Source organism: Anopheles nili, chromosome 2 (genome assembly GCF_943737925.1).
Source record: "Anopheles nili chromosome 2, idAnoNiliSN_F5_01, whole genome shotgun sequence".
NCBI classification, from domain to species: domain Eukaryota; kingdom Metazoa; phylum Arthropoda; class Insecta; order Diptera; family Culicidae; genus Anopheles; species Anopheles nili.
The window spans coordinates 51,388,060-51,405,223 of NC_071291.1; the positions used below are offsets into that span (position 1 = coordinate 51,388,060).

A 17,164-nucleotide genomic window follows, 5' to 3' on the forward strand; every position below is an offset into this window, starting at 1 on the left:
ATGCATTCAAGTGAAGCTCGTCGTAGCTGTTATTAAAAAAATGATTTAGAGAGTCGACGATAAAATTGCGAATTTTAAAATGCAACGTTCTATCGCCGATAACCAAACCTCCTTGGTGAATTTCATTTAGTTCATCCACCAGCGACCGCAAGTATTCTTCGATGCTCTCCGGTTTGGATGGTCCACTAAATGTGGCTACCGTCATAACCGGGAGCTTTGGCAACTCTACCACTTTAACAAGAATGGGCCAAAGCTCAGTTGGCCCTGTCTTCTGTAGTGGCAGCCCGTCGATTGACACATCGAGTGAAAAATGTGTCGCTTCGGGATTGAGGGCTTTGGAAAGAGCTACAGGAGTAACATATTTGGTCAGGACTGATTTCAAGCCTCCGTACCAAAAATCACCTCCCCGGATAGCAACGATTTGGCTATTAACAGGGGAAGGTGTTTTAATCAACGTCCGCGCATCTTTGGGAAGATCCAAATCGAGTTTCTTCCGTAGGATGGCCAGCATCATGTTGACAGCCGAACGGGGGAGCTGGTACGTAATTGCAAGGAATCGAAGGCAATCTTGCATATTCATGCTATCGAAAAATCCATATGCACCGTCCCAACCGACTGCTTCTTCATCTTCCTCAACGCAGTCGTCCCCATCCGGTCTCTCGTGATCGTCAGTTCCACATTCATCCACCCCATGGCTTGGATTTTCTTCCATTATTTGAACCCGTTTAGGCCCTGGCTCTTGCTCATAAATTTCACTGTCAGATGAAGATTCTGCGAAAAATTATCATTATGAACAGAAGGCAATAAATTTAATCGCAACATTACGAACAATTTCCATACAACATAAAATATATTAACCATCGATGTCAAAACCGATTAAATATTTTCAAACATACATTAAAACATGTATATAAAAACATTTCAAAATTTCTAAACAGAAATTGTAAAAAAAAAATATTTTCAAATGCATTTAAATCCTAAATTTTAGACCCATAATATTTGTCAAATTAAGTATTAACACCCCAGACTTGCCACTTAATGTTTGAAATTTAAAAATTTAATTTTATTACATTATTTGTTTTTCTGTATTTTAATAATGGAATTTAATTCTAATTTTTAACTCATTATTTGAATCAAAAAAATATATAATGCTCGGCCTCAGGGCAATCATAACTGCAAAACCCTAAACTTGCAATATAATGTGGCTATGTAAGACACCAGACTGGCCTATTAGTTAACTTAGTAAGATGTAAGAAACACTTAAAAATTTCAACAGAATCACAAAACACTTACCTATATTAGACATATAATAACATATAACGCACTGGTTGAACACATCACAGAGCAAAAAACACTCACTTTTAAAAGGCATATATTGGACATTAACGGATGGATAGGGTGCGAAAATGCGAAATTTTACTCGGTCCAGCTTTTTACTTTTTCTCAGTAGCTAGCGAATCGCGTGAAATTGAGCAACTTTTTGACGACATTGCGCATAAAATCGGCCACCTCTTATTTTGCGATCCATCTTGCTTTGGTTTTATCACGTTTTAGCGCAATTCTTTTGACAGATCTACCGATGCACCAGTAAATCTTTTTTTTCTTATTTTGTACGATTCTTACCTTTATTCTTTGCGTTAATTCCGCACCCAAAAAGGCTGCTTGTGGTATTAAAGTATTAAAGGTATTAAAGAACACATAACTTTTGATTTAGGTTTCACTATCACACTGCACAACACTTTTGTTTCGTTTATATACACGCTTAATACTTACCCAGGGAGCGGTATGAAACAATATTTACATTTAATTTACTTATCCGGACAGGAATCTTCATATTCAACAGATCTTTTTCCCAGATATTCGCGGCATTTTACGTAAAAAAATCCTTTTGTTTTGCGATTAATAATTGTACTTGTTTATTTTCGACTAAAGCAATACTTTGACAGATCATCAATCAAAACGATTACAAATTATCTTCTTGTTTTGGTTTTGGTGACGTACTGAATTCGACCGCGCACGATCGCTTATCGGGAATAAACAAAAACGAAAAAAAATGCCCAGCGCCCTTAAAAGTGTTGCAACTATTGTTGGAGTCATGTTAAGCGCTAGAGCAATTTGTTCACGAAGTATGCGCGCGCATGCGATGCGTAAGTATGCGCGTAATGAGAATGCGCTCACAAATTGAGACTTTCGCGTCGTTCGCTCACACGATCAGCCGAGAGGGCGAGCCGAGGTGAATTGACATCCAAAAATAATTCAAACTGGAGAGGTGCACATAGAAAATCGTCTTTTTTCTCTTTCCCGCTACCGCAGCACTTCGGCATTTGCCTGCAGGGGTTCGGCCAGCCGAGAGTGCGAGCCGAAGTGAATTGGCACCCAAAACTCAAACCGATAAGGTGCATGTAGAAAATCATCTTTTGCTCTTTCCCGCTACCGCAGCGCTTCGGCATGTTTCATGGGTCGTCCAGTCGACAAACGAAGGAGGATGCCGCTCTGGATGGACAAAGATAACATCCATGGAGAAGAGTTGTTTCTTATACTTCAAGCAGCCGACAACAAAATACTGCCTAAAAATCAATAATAATTCATTATTGGTAAGAAACTAATCGCGATCGTCGGCAACGCCCACATCAAAGGGAATGCGATTGAAAATGACGAGAAGTACTTGCTTAAGACTCGATCATCTACCCATTTTAAAAACTGGGTCAGATAGTTAATTAAGAAAAATCCGAATTAACAGACTTCTAGCATTTACATCTTCCATAATACAAAGCCTCAAAGCTCGTCAAAAAGCTCAAATTTCAGCGTTTCAGTACTCACACTTTAACTGACTATTTTAATAGTATTTTTTGGTCTAAAATGGACATATTATATATCATTGGAAACATAAATTAATCTACTGTTGAATAAAAATAAAACGAAATTAAATTCTTACATAAATACATTTTTTAGGACTATAAACAAAAAAATAACAAAACAAAATCATATTTTTCAACTTTGGTAGTGAATTAAAAAAATGTTTAAAATTGTTTATTTCCAATTTTTTCCTAAAACATTCTTTTACATATAATTAAGCAATGGTGAAACGTTCCGGACCCACTTCGAACCGCAAATGTGTCAAAAATGGATTTGAATATTTTTGGTATACGCACTGTTGCACCGAACCTGTTATACAAGGCGGTACTGTAATGCAGCGGCTAACAAAGCATATATGATACAGATGTTGTATATTTTTAAAGAGGTAGTTTTACTATCTCTTCACATCTTTGAAAACTTGAAACAGGTAAAGATTACTGTTTGATATTTCAAACATAAAATAACATGCGAAAAATGGGCTGAAAACCTAAAAGCTCATCATCTAGCTCTGTTGGCAGGGTAGTAGCAATACTACACTGATACGGGAATGGATCCGAAGCTTCTAGAAAGATAACATAGGCTCTCCATTCCCTACACCTACCCAATACGTCCACGAAGTACAGAGCGGTAACATGTCTCTCCGAATATCTGAGCTCGGGTATACGGGGAAACCCAACCACTTGGGAGGATGGGTGATATGGCTGAATTGGGGGGAGAGAGAGATACCAGCGTCTGTTCTCCATGTCAGGGGCGACTGGTTCTCTCTTTTGTCCTGGCTTCACACGGGACTTTAAACAGCTGTGAAGCGTAGGTCCTCCGACGAGACAGGGGGATGGGGAGAGGCCTTGCAAGCCACCACCAATACAAAAGCAACGAATAGTAACCAAGAAGGAAATTTGATTCGGCACTACGGCAAATGACCTACGCTACGAAAAAGAACTAACGATTGGAAACTTGGAACATGGAACTGCAGATCCCTCACAGCACCCGGAAGTACCCGCATTCTTGCGGACGAGGTGAGGACCCGCGGCTTCGGAGTAGTAGCACTTTAGGAGGTGCGTTGGAAAGGAGTTACAAAGCGCCCCTATCGCAGCGATTGCATCATCTACCAAAGTGGTGGGGAAAAGCATGAGCTAGGTACGGCGTTCCTGGTCATAGGTGAGATGCGAATGCGAGTGATCGGATGGTGGCCGATCAACGAAAGAATGTGCAGATTGAGGATCTGTGGGAGGTTCTTCAATCTGAGCATTATTAACGTCTACAGTCCACATCTTGGAAGCACCGATGATGATAAGGACAACTTTTATACGCAGTTGGAGAGGGAGTACGACCGCTGCCCACAACACGACTTCAAGATTGTCATCGGTGACTTCAAAGCTCAGGTCGGACGGGAGGAGGCATTTAAACCCACAATAGGATGTTTCAGCGCCCACCAGCTGACGAACGACAATGGGCTTCGCCTTATAAACTTCGCCCCCTCCAAGCACATGACCATTCGCAGCACCTTCTTCCAACACGCACCTCAATTCAGCTACACCTGGAGATCACCACAGCAGACATATTCCCAGATTGACCACGTTCTCATTGATGGAAGGCACTTCTCGGACATTATCGACGTACGGACATACAGAGGAGCAAACGTCGACTCAGACCATTTCCTGGTTATGGTTAAGTTACGCCAGAAACTCAGCGTAGCCAATAGGCTACGATCCCAGCCCACCCCAAGGCTCAATACAGATCGGCTGAAGACACCACCACCGAGGCGATGTCACTCAACGACCACTGGCGAATAGTGGAGCAAGCCATCAGCAGCACGGCCGAGCGAATAATTGGCCGCGTAACACGTAACCAGATGTAGGAATGGTTTGATGATGAGTACAGACGAGCACTATCCGAGAAGAACGCAGCGCGCACCCGAATGCTCCAGCGCGAGACCCGGCAGAACGTGGAAAACTATAGACGACTGAGAAGGCAGCAGACCCGACTCTTCCAGGACAAGAAGCGCAGCTTTGAAGAATCGGACGAGCAACTGATGCAACAGCTCTCTCAGTCGGGGGAAACCCGTAAGTTCTACAGGATGTTGAAGGCTTCAAGAAGCGGTTTTACTCCTACAATCGCGATGTGCCGTAACGTGGAAGGAGACATACTGTCGGACGAGCGGGAGGTGATTGACAGGTGGAAGTGCTTCTATGACGGACACCTTAACGGAGCAGAAGCAGTGGATACCAGACGAAGCGCAAGATGCAGAATTGAGCAGCGCTATGATAACGAACACAACTATGACGAAGTTGCCCCCGCCATCCTTGGACGAAGTCGTAAGCGCCATAAAACAGTTGAAATGTAACAAGTCAGCTGGCAGCAATGGGCTGGTGGTCGAGCTGTTCAAGATGGGACCGGAGAGGCTTTCCGTTAACATCCACTGGCTGATCAGAAGGATTTGGGACCAGGAAGAACTACCGGATGAGTGGAAACTGGGTGTCATACACCCAGTCTACAAAAAGGGTGACAGATTGGACTGTGCTCACTTCCGAGCCATCACAGTCCTGAATGCTGCCTATAAGATCCTGTCCCGAATACTTTTCTGCAGACTTGCGCCCCTTGCTACAGATTGCGTTGGAAGCTACCAGGCAGGATTTGTTGGAGGCAAATATACCACCGTTCAAATCTTTACTCTACGGCAGATCCTCCAGAAATGCCGAGAGCACCAGATCCCTACGCACCACCTATTCATTGATTTCAAGACGGCCTATGACACCATAGATCGGATGGAGCTCTGGAACACCATGCAGCAGTACGGATTCCCTGGGAAGCTGGTACACCTGTTAAGGGCCACCTTGGATGGACTCTCCTGTTTACTGTTTAACATCGCTCTGGAAGGTGTCATGCGAAGCGCGGGCTTCGAAATACGGGGCACGATTTTCTCCCGATCTCTCCAATTCCTGGGCTTCGCGGATGACATTGACATCATCGGAAGGACATCTGTGGCAGTATGCGAGGCGTATACTCGACTGAAACGCGAGGCCGCTAGGATTGGTTTGAGGATCAATGCGTCGAAGACCAAGTACCTGCTTGTCGGTGGCTCTGATCGGGATAGAGCCCGACTTGGAAGCAGAGTAACAGTTGATGGTGACGATCTTGAGGTGGTAGAGGAGTTCTGCTACCTTGGTACGATCGTCACTTCGGACAATAATGTGAACAGCGGAATTCGAAGACGCATTGTTCAGGGAAATCGTGCCTACTATGGGCTCCATAAACTCCTGCGATCCAGAAGACTCCAGCAACACACGAAATGCACGATATATCGCACTCTGATACGCCCGGTAGTCCTCTATGGCCATGAGCCTTGGACGATACGGGCGGAGGACGCCAACGCTCTCGCCATTTTCGAGCGGCGGGTGCTACGGACTATCTTTGGCGGTATATGTGAGCAGGGCGTGTGGAGAAGGAGAATGAACCACGAGCTAGCTAAGTTGTATGGCGAGCCGGACATCCTGACGGTGGCGAAGGCCGGCATGATTCGGTGGTTGGGGCATGTCATGAGGATGCCGGACTCATGCCCCACCAAGAAGGTGCTCGTCAGCGACCCGTTCGGCACGAGGCGCAGAGGAGCGCAGCGTGTTCGGTGGCTGGACCAAGTGGAGCAGGACCTGTCGGAGATTGGGTGCAACCGGGGGTGGAGGAGAGCAGTCCTGCACCGAGTTTCCTGGAAACTGATTGGTAACCTGGCCATGTCAGCACGACGTGCTCAACTATGACCGGGCCAAGAAAGAAAGACTGTTGCACCGAACCTGTTATACAAGGCGGTACTGTAATGCAGCGGCTAACAAAGCATATATGATACAGATGTTGTATATTTTTAAAGAGGTAGTTTTACTAACTCTTCACATCTTTGAAAACTTGAAACAGGTAAAGATTACTGTTTGATATTTCAAACATTAAATAACGTGCGAAAAATGGGCTAAAAACCTAAAAGCTCATCATCGCCGACAACTGGTAATCATACAGGTACATTGTTTGAAGTTCCAAACATAAAATAAAGTGCGAAAAATAGGCCGAAAACCTAAAAGCACATCATCGCCGACGACTGGTAATCATACAGGTATATTGTTGCTTGTTTAATCTCAGGTATATTTTAAGAAAAAAAGACAATGAAATTCGGTTAGACAGTTGGTGAATGGAAAAATTTGGAGAGTAAGGTAGAAACTAAGGTAGATATGAAAATAGTTTGTGTTTTTGGCAATGCATCTATTTAAAGCTTCACAGCTAGCGACAGTTCGTTCATTCAAAATTCTAATATTAAATGGTGAAGATGGTGAAAATTAAAACAAAGGAAGTTAAACGGCATTTTTCATTTGCCAAATCAGTTTCTGATAACATTCAAGGTTATTGGCATTAACATTCAATTAATTGGCATTAATTTTTTGAGTGAGAAAATGAATCTTTCTTACTATGATCAAGGACGACTTCGGAAATACATTGTGCGTGCCAAGACTGCGATGCGGCATTTGATTTGATTTAAATATTTACAAACATAATCAAACCAGTGAAGCTAATCCATCTAGTGCAACTGCAGATAGACGTCGCCAATCTTTTGAAAATATTAAACAACGGCAGAGGCGGCGTCGAATTCGGGAAAACGAAGAAGAAATTTGTGAACGATACAGTTTAAAAGAAGTGCTGCAATTAGCACGAAAAATGGCTATAAAAGTGACTAATTTTGAAGTAATTAACGTGCTTAGTAGCCCAACAAATCAACCTACGTTTGTGTTAAGTATTAATCAAACTAAATTAACAAAAGACGAAGCTTTTGGTTTCTTGTTGGACTATGATTTAACTAGAGTGCAATATGAAGGAAACCGTTGTTTAGATCCGTTGCGTTTTACAAGTTATAAAGAGATTGAAAAAAGTGTGTTTGCCTCCAAGAACGTCACTTTTTGAATGTGTATTAGTGAAACAATTGCTCAAATTCAACTTTGATCTCTTGTAAAGCTCACAACATTCAAGATAATAGAAATGCGAAAAGAAGCAATTGAGCACTTTTTTAAAACACGCCAGGGTCGTACATCACGTTTTACTTTGGTGTACACTTGAGGAATGGATGGCTCCTCGGGACATTTTCAGTATCATCAAAAATTTGAAAATTTGGAACAGAATGATGAAAATGTTTTTGTAACTGCTATTTGTCCTATTCGGCTTATAGCAACAGATGATTCAGGTCAAAAATTTATTATATGGATCAATAGCCATACACAAAGCCAAAGATTTTGCAGACCTATTTCAATGCAGTTTGCAAAAGAAAGCAAAGGGCTTATTTTAGAAGTTAAACATAATATGGAGCAAGAAATTTTAAATTTAAAATCCTTATGTTCCTCCCTGAACAATGGGAAAGCTATTGACGTTGATTTCAATTTTATTTTGTGTATGATCGATGGAAAAGTTATATCAATTATAACAGAACAGCCCAACATGTGCTGTCCATTTTGTGGTGCAACTCCTAATAAGATGAGTGATGCATCACTTGTTGATGTTAGTTTTACCCCGAATGCTCGTGCATTAGTGTACGGTATTTCTCCACTTCATTGCTGGTTGAGAGTTTTGCAATGTTTGTTGAACATTTTTTACAGAATACCATTCAAAGTATGGAGAGTTAAACGGGAACATATGAATGAAATTAAATTACGAAAACGAGCTGTTTGTCAGGAACTTTACAAAGCGTTCGGAGTGAAAGTTGATCAGCCACGAGTTAGCAACACCGAGATCGAGAAGTGATCTATATCGAAACCGGTACAAGACACTTCAGACTTGACAGTTTCCCTTCAGCAATATTGAATTCAAGATCGTGTTCACCCCAACGGAAGCCATGAGAGAGTCAATATCATGTGCACCCCAACGGAAGACGACGATACTGTCTAATCAGCAACGTACGCACCCCACGGATGTTAGGGCTATTGCGAGCGGAAATTCTAAGAACAGACAGGATCGAACGTGATCAAACCTTATCAAGACTTCCATACAAACGAAGATCAGAGACAGGCCGAGTTCGTCGTCAGACAACGTGTGGACTCCGGGCAGGACACACGTACCTTGGAAAAGTGCGCGTTCTTTACCTTTCACGTCGTGTAGTGCGTTGTGAAGTGTTGTGAAGTGCGTGTTGGCTTTTCCCATAATTGGCCTCTTTCGGGGCCATCAACAATTGTTATAGCCTGTGTGGGTTTATCCCAAAAACGGCCTTTTTTAAGGCCTCAACACTAGCATCATGAGCTGGCGAATGGTCAGCTCGAAAGCCGGGTGCAGCGCCTCTCGTAAGAGGCGCCTGGCCCTCGCAGCCCGAGAGGCTGCAAACGACGACCACGCTATGAAGAGCGGCACTAAGCGTGCAGGTGCACGCCCCTCCGTCGGCCATTCGGCGGCGAAGAAAGCCGTGCTGCAGGTCACCGCAGCAACGGCATCTAAGGAGATCCCGGTGGATCGTCCGCAAGTAGAAGCTTCGGCTTCACCTACGGCGGGGTTACTTGAACCCCGCCATGAAAAGATCCCTCCCATCATGGTGTGGGATCTGTCCGAGGAGCACTTTAGCTCGCTATGTGCTATCCTCAAGGCGGGCCATGCTTCCGCCACATTTACCTTCCTTGCGCGGAACTTCTGCAAGATTGCTTGCAGTTTCCGCAAGGACCATGAAGCGATTAAGGGTAACCTTATCGCTTTGAACCGGGAGTTTTACTCCCATGATTTTCAAGGGGACAAACCTTACCAGGTTGTCCTCAAGGGTCTGCGATATGGGTCTTCGGACCATGTCGTGGCCCTCTTGGAGGAAAAGGAGCTTGCCCCCACTGCGGTCCGCGAGCTCCCAATAGGAGCATCCATTAAGATCTCCTCGAAAACTTTTGTAGTGTCCTTCCCCAAAGGAACCACAACCTTGGAACAGATGCGTGAGATCACGCACCTGAACTACACCCGAGTTTGGTGGGAGAAATACTCCCCCAAACGAGGAGACTGTACGCAGTGTGGTAACTGCCTACTTTTTGGCCATGGTGCAAAGATGTGCAACATGGCCGCCCGCTGCACAAAGTGCGGGGGTAAACATCTAGCTCGGCAGTGTGCTGTCGAGCTAGACAACAAGCGCAGGTGCGCTAATTGCCTGGGCGAACACAGTCCTTTCAACAAGAACTGTGCTGCCCGCATTGCGTTTCTAATGAAACAAAAACGCAATGCCAATGCCACTCTACCTGTTAAGAAGGTAGAAGTTGCTGAGAAGGCAAACCTCATACCGGCCCCAGTTCCGGAGAACTCTGCCTGGGAGAAGACCCTCCCATGGCCGCTACTACAGCAGCCAAAAGCCACCCCCCCTATCACTAACGCTCCCGTTTGTGCTTGCCAGGGGTGCCCAACTAGCAAGCCGGCAACTTCAATGCCGAAGCCTGCTCCAGAAGCACCGATAGCTGGTGCCACCACGCTGCCCCCGGTCCAGCAGCAACCGCCGCAGGATGCCATGACGGCCAGCAAAAAGAAGCGTGAACGACGTAAGAAGAAGAAAGCGTCGTCACCGCTTCGACCTCAGCAGCAGCAGCAGGACATCCCGGAAACGGCCGCTCACCGCAGTGAATCGGCCCCGAAGACGTCCAGCCGCCAACCTGCGCAGGACAAGCTGAACAAGCTGCGTGCCATCCTGAGCGAGCAGCAAAACAAAGATGAGGCGGAACTTGAGAGCCAGTTTGGCGAAGTTTTCCGTCTCTGGCTAGAATTCAAACGGGTGGTGAAGGTCCTCCCGAAAGACCAGGTACTAACGCACATGGTTTCCTTTATTATCCGCAGTGACCCTTAAGTGTGCTACGTGGAACTCCTGCTCCGTCCTCCAAAAGAAGATGGAGCTCGTCGATTTTCTCAGGTCCGAGAAAATCCATCTGATGGCCATCACCGAGACGCATCTGCAGCCGGATCGTGCCTTCAGTCTACCTGACCACGCTGTGGTCCGCCTCGACCGACAGGAAAGTAGAAAAGGTGGCGTTGCCATCGCTATCCGCCGGGACATTAACTTCCGTATTCTTTCTCTTCCAGGTACGGAAATAGTGGAAGCAGCCGGAGTCGAGATAACCTACTCCCGTGGCAGCTTCCGCTTTTACGCTGCGTACTGCCCCAGACAGACCCGGGAAGCTGATGGATCCGTCGAGAAGCTGCGGCATGATCTCCGGAAACTGACGCGCGCACCGGGACGTTTCATCGTTGCGGGAGACTTCAACGCGAGACACCAGCAACACGTAGGGGCAACGTCGTAGCCAACAAGAACGGGATGCTACTGTTTGAAGATGCGCAAGCAGGCTTCTACACAGTTCTGCACCCGTTTCAACCAACCTTCATCAGAGGAAGAAGCTACTCCACACTGTACATTTTGCTCTCCAACATGGATAACATCGAGACACCAGTCACCCTGACGGCCCTACCTTCGGACCACATGCCAGTGGTCATGGACATCCAGGACTTCGCGAAGCAAGCCAGGAGGCAGCAGCTTAACTACCGAGCGGCCAACTGGAACATCTTCAAGCGGATCGTCAGTGACAACCTCGACACGGGAGCACCCCTTACGACGATGGAGGACATCGACGCAGCCTTTACTAGCCTCGTAAGTAGCTTAAGGGTAGCCGAGAATAGCTCGGTACCCAGGGTAGCTATAAAAGCCAGGTTAGTAGAGATAGGCGAGGAAACGAAACGCCTCATAAAGTTGCGAAACTCTATGAGGCGTCGTTTCCAGCGATCAGGAGATAGGGCCCAATACCAGGCGTTTAGGCGCCTCGGTAAGGTAGTTAGGGACAGATTGAAACAAACTAGGAATGATCACTTTTCGAAGGAGATCAGTTCCATGCACAAAAACTCTCGCCCTTTATGGCGAGTAGCTAAAGTGCTGAAGAATAGGCCTAGGCCTATTCCCCCCCCCCCCTGGGTGAAGCCCCAAATAGGAGCTTCACCCCTGTTGAAAAGGTTCAGCTATTCGCTGAACATTTTGCTCACTCTCATCGAGTGAGCGACACGATGCCTAGTCCACACGACGCCGTTGTTAGCAACAGCATCCGTGAACTAGCATCGGCTCCTTATTTTCTCCCTGACACTGACCGGACCTCCTTGGGCGAGGTCCAGGCACTCATAAAGTACAATGTCGGATTTAAAGCTCCTGGGCCTGACAACATTTTTAACTTGATGTTAAAACATGTTGGCCATAGAGCTATAAGCTTTTTAACCAGCATCTTTAACAGATGTCTGGAACTGGGATATTTTCCTTTACAATGGAAACTTGCAAAAGTCGTTCCAATACGGAAACTAGGGAAGGATCCTTCCCTAGTCTCAAGCTACCGTCCGATCTCCCTCTTGCCTGCCATAAGCAAGATTTTTGAGAGGGTGATTCACACTCGGATGGAGGCCCACTGCTCCGACAACAACACGTTGACGGAGGTGCAGTTTGGTTTTAGAAGAGGACACTCTACAGCTCACCAGCTGCAGCGTGTCCTGAATGTCATTAATGACGCAAAGCTGTGTGGAAAGTCTACTGCGATGGCCCTTCTGGACATCGAAAAGGCTTTCGACAATGTGTGGCACGATGGCTTATTGCATAAGCTTCGTGCCCAACAATTTCCGACGTACTTGGTGAGAATCATTCAGAGCTATCTGAGTTCTCGTACGTCGGTTGTACACATAGGGGGGACAATGTCCGCCCCCTATGCCAACTGTGCAGGCGTTCCACAGGGGAGTGTCCTAGGACCACTCCTTTACAATTGTTTTACGTCGGATGTTCCCGACATGGACAATCATACGCAGCTGTCGTTGTATGCAGACGACACTGCCATTTTGTACTCCTCTCGTAATCTGGAGTTTCTTCAAGGAGGACTTCAGAGAGGTTTGGATAAATATATCCAATACCTCAACGATTGGAGGATAAGAGTCAATTTTGCAAAGACTCAAGTGATTGTGGTCCCCTACAAACGTCGGATGCTTATGGCTTCCATCGTGCGTAAGGTTGAACCTATCACCTTGCAAAACTGCGAAATCCCTTGGTCCACTGATGTGCGCTACCTTGGGGTTTCCATCGATCGAAAGCTTTCTTTCAGGAAGCATGTAGATCACCTTGGCTCCAAAACACTTGGACTCTTGATGAGTTTATATTCACTCATCGCGCGCCGCTCGGGACTGTCGAGGGACAAAAAACTTATTGTCTACCGCCAAGTCATCTTGCCGGTGCTGATGTACGGATCCAATGTTTGGAGCAATTGCTCAATTATGGATAGGCTAGTAGTGCAGAGAATTCAGAACAAGTTTCTGAAAATGATTCTCAATTTGCCTACTAGATTCCCCACCAGGGACCTGCATCTAGATGCAGGGATCCCTTTGATAAGTGAGCGCATTGAAGCCGATTTCATGCGTCTCTAACTCACCTCCCGGAATTCAACCTCTGCGTTGATCCGGGATCTTTTTTTAAGGTGATTTTTTGATTAGTATATAGCTAGGTTGTAGGTTTTTTCATAGTTTTAAGTTATTTTAAGGTTAAAGTGGGGTTCGCCCCGATAGATGGCTATGCGCTATCAACCTCCAGCGTTATGCTGAGAAACAAATATTTAACACAAAATATTTGAAGTTCTTAAAAAAAATAAAAAAAAAACAGGCCGAGTTGAGTTCGATAGTGAGGTTCAGCTAGGACGGACGTGTTGTCCAAACCGAAAAAAATAAATAAAATTATTTTTTATCTGACTCGAGCTATCGTTTTCCGTAACTCACGCCCTGGATCATCAGTAACGAGCATAACAGATAATGTTTGTAGACGTTTTTTTTTTCAAAACGTCATCTAGCTAGTGTTGTGTTGAATGTTGATGAACACTTAATAGAAAGGCTAAGAAATATTCTGACTGCGTTGAATAGTAAGCATTCTTTGAATGCTGTTAAATTTGACATTTACTGCAAGGAAACTTACAAGATTTTTTTGGAAAAGTATGAATGGTTCAAAGTTCCTGCAACAATACACAAAGTATTAGCTCATGCTGGGGATATTATCATCAATTCTCCAGCACCAATAGGATGCTTAGGAGAACAAGCATTAGAGTCGCGACAAAATTGAGTTCAATATCACTAGGATTGCGAACTAGCCGAAGAATGAAAATGATGTTGTGTAATGATGAAAATGATGTAGGAGATAGGATAAGAGTGCCGTTACCGAAGGGATGGGGATCAACAGGAAAACATCGCAGAGATGACGCGGGAAAAAACGGCCATCGCGAGGGAGCCATTGGATTTAAACGGTCTTCTTTTTCCAACGGCAAACCGAAAAGAGAAGACGTGAATTTTTTTGACTCCCGCGCGCGCTTGAAGAACGACCGCAAACCCATTCAATTGACTTGAATAAAGTTAGTCGAACGCCAGTTAAAAGAACACGTCTAAGTAAAATTTATTAATACGAAAATTTAAGTTGGAGCCGAACTCCAACAGTATCAGTAGACGGCGACGAACTTGAGGTAGTAGAAGAGTTTTGCTACCTCGGCAATGTCGTAACTCCGGATAACAACGTAAGTTGCGAAATCCGGAGACGCATTTTTCAGGGGAATCGTACCTACTATGGGCTCCACAAACTCCTGAGGTCCAGGTGGCTCCTCCCACGCACGATGTGTGCCATCTACCGCACGCTGATAAGATCGGTCGTTCTCTATGGGCATGAATCCTGAACTCTACTCACGGAAGACGTCAACGTCTTCGCAGTCTTTGAGCGGCGCGTGCTCCGGGCTATCTTTGGCGGTATGTGTGAGCAGGGCGTGTGGAGGAGAAGAACGAACTACGAGCTAGCTGAGCTGTTTGGCGAGCCGGATATCCTGTCGGAGGCAAGATTCAGTGGTTGGGGCATGTCATGAGGATGCCGGACTCATGCCCCACCAAGAAGGTGCTCACCAGAGACCCGTCCGGCACAAGGCGACGAGGAGCTCAGCGTGCTCGGTGGATGGACCAAGTGGAGCAGAACCTGCGGGATATCGAATGCAACCAGGGATGGAGAACTGCAGTCATGGACCGAGCTACCTGGAAAGCGATTGGTGACCAGCCCATGTCACTAAGCCATGCTCAATCTTGAGCAGCCCAACAAAGAAGAAGAAGATATCCATTTTTTGTATTAACTAAATGTTCGTAATATTGCTCTAGGAGGTTGTGCGTATTCAACGGATAGGAATCCAGGTGATACGTATATTTATAGACGAAATAATATTATATATTTAATATTTTTTCAATATTTATGCACTTTTAAAAGTTTTCTGCATTAAATGTATTATACTACAAAATGTTTTGAACATATTTTGTCAAAACTACATCTTTGTCTCTTGTCTCATGGAGCATGCTTTATACGATACATCTAAAATAATGAATACAGTGGCGCTCTCTGGATTTCCAAAACCTTGAATCACGTTTTTTTTTTGGTATTTGAGCAACATTCAACAAGTTTTGTTGCAAATTGTTGCTTAACCATAAAAAAAATTATGACCGCGGTTTGTTCCAGGCTGCCCCTTAGTGCACTGACAGATGCACTATCGACTGTCAACAAATTTTGCTAGTGGTGCTAAGCTCGAGCTTTGTCGACTGCGCTGTTGTTCTGCAACACCTGCCTACTACACATTTCGGCCATCAACATCCCACAGCACATTCGGCTTGGCCTAATCCTGGTCAAACTCCGGTATACTACCCCATACCGATGATTTGCATCAATTGCGCGCGTTACGGGTCTTCGAGCAACAAGTTATCAATTATAAAGTAGACAACCGCACCACTTTTTTAGACGCCCGCAAAACTATCGAAGCTTAAAACAATACCATAAGACCAGTTCATCAACGCTTATCGTATGCCAGCGTAGCCACAGGTAATCCAAATCAAGCCCACTCCGAACAGTCAAACAAAGTGGAAGAAAAAGAACAAACCATTAAGCAACTACTTTTAGCAAACGAGAAAAACACAAAAATCGTCCAAGAGATGGATGAAACAATAGCTAAGCTTCAAAAGTAACTTGACGAACAAAGCGCAATTTTGAACAAAAAAAAATCAGTGAAAAACAACAAAAAACTCCCAGAATCATCATCATCATCCAACCCTTCCAACTCTTCCGACAACTCCTGGGGATCCGGAAACTCCTCCTCGAACTCCGACCATACCACAACACAGTGTTTGCCTAGGTTCTCTGAACAATATTCCCATAACGCCACTCCACTTCCCTGCAGACATTCCCGCCATTTGTTTTAAAACCTCCTTCCCCATTAAATCCACCATTGTCTGCCTATAAGTTCCACAACGTTACACGCACCCCACTGCCCTTTATGAGCTGGAAAAACTCCTGCTACAACTTCCCCATCCACTCATAGTACTGGGGGATTTTAACGCAATCCAAAATCTCTCCTAAACACTCTCCTCCTATCACCCATACCCACTCGTACCTCTCTAAGAGACGGCAGTGGATCTACCACTGCATAGTCTCCACTTCCTCCTTTCCTCAATTCCAGCTTAGTGAAGACAGCGATAACCACGGTAGTGATCATCATCACCTCCTCATCGCCCTCAATAGTCTCACACTTCGTCCCCATCAACGTCCTAAATGGAGGATCGAAGAAACGGACTGGACAAAGTTCCAAAGTTCATTTTTCCTCTCCATACCCTCTGAACCCTTCTCTGTTAATGAGTTAGGATCCGACGCCTCTCGAAGGCTACACAGGCGCTCCTTTCCAACTCCTATTCCGCCACGTCCTCAACGTGCAGAGCGAGCGGTAACAAGTATCATCGTATATCTAAGCTTGGGTAAACGGGTTGGTTCCAACCCTTTGGGCAGATGGTGTCGCATGGCTAAACAGGAGGGGGGTGGGCAGTGCGGGTAACCGGGCTGTCTGAACGTCGGGGGGACAGCCAGACACTAAACTTAACTGCTCCGAGGCCCTCCAGAGGTACTGGGGGCTCGAGCGCGGGGCCAGTCACCCTGCCTCGAGTAATAATACGACTACGGAAAGCAACACGGAGAATTTTCGAACTGGACTCAACGGTAACCGACCCCTGCAACGCCCCCGGACAATGATAATGGGCTCATGGAACGTACGCACTCTGCACAGAGCCGGAGCCTTGAAGCAACTAGATAACGCCCTAGCCACACTGAACATGGACCTTGTAGCACTATAAGAAATACGATGGCTAGGGAATGGTGTGCTAAGCAGACGTGGTGAAAAACGGTACCTCTTATACTACAGCTGCCACGACCGCCACCATATGCTCGGAACGGGTTTCGCCGTCCGCGGCTGAAATCCGAGGTCATCGACTT

The 17,164-nt window shown here is 45.5% G+C and overlaps 1 protein-coding gene across 1 annotated transcript; it reads right to left on the reverse strand.

The window, feature by feature from the left end:
- Positions 1-55: 55 nt before the first annotated feature.
- Positions 56-712, reverse strand: LOC128725515 (uncharacterized; the record flags this gene model as incomplete). Its single annotated transcript, XM_053819270.1, has 1 exon — positions 56-712. A coding segment is annotated over exon 1 (657 nt), but the record flags the coding sequence as incomplete, so codon positions are not given.
- Positions 713-17,164: the final 16,452 nt, after the last annotated feature.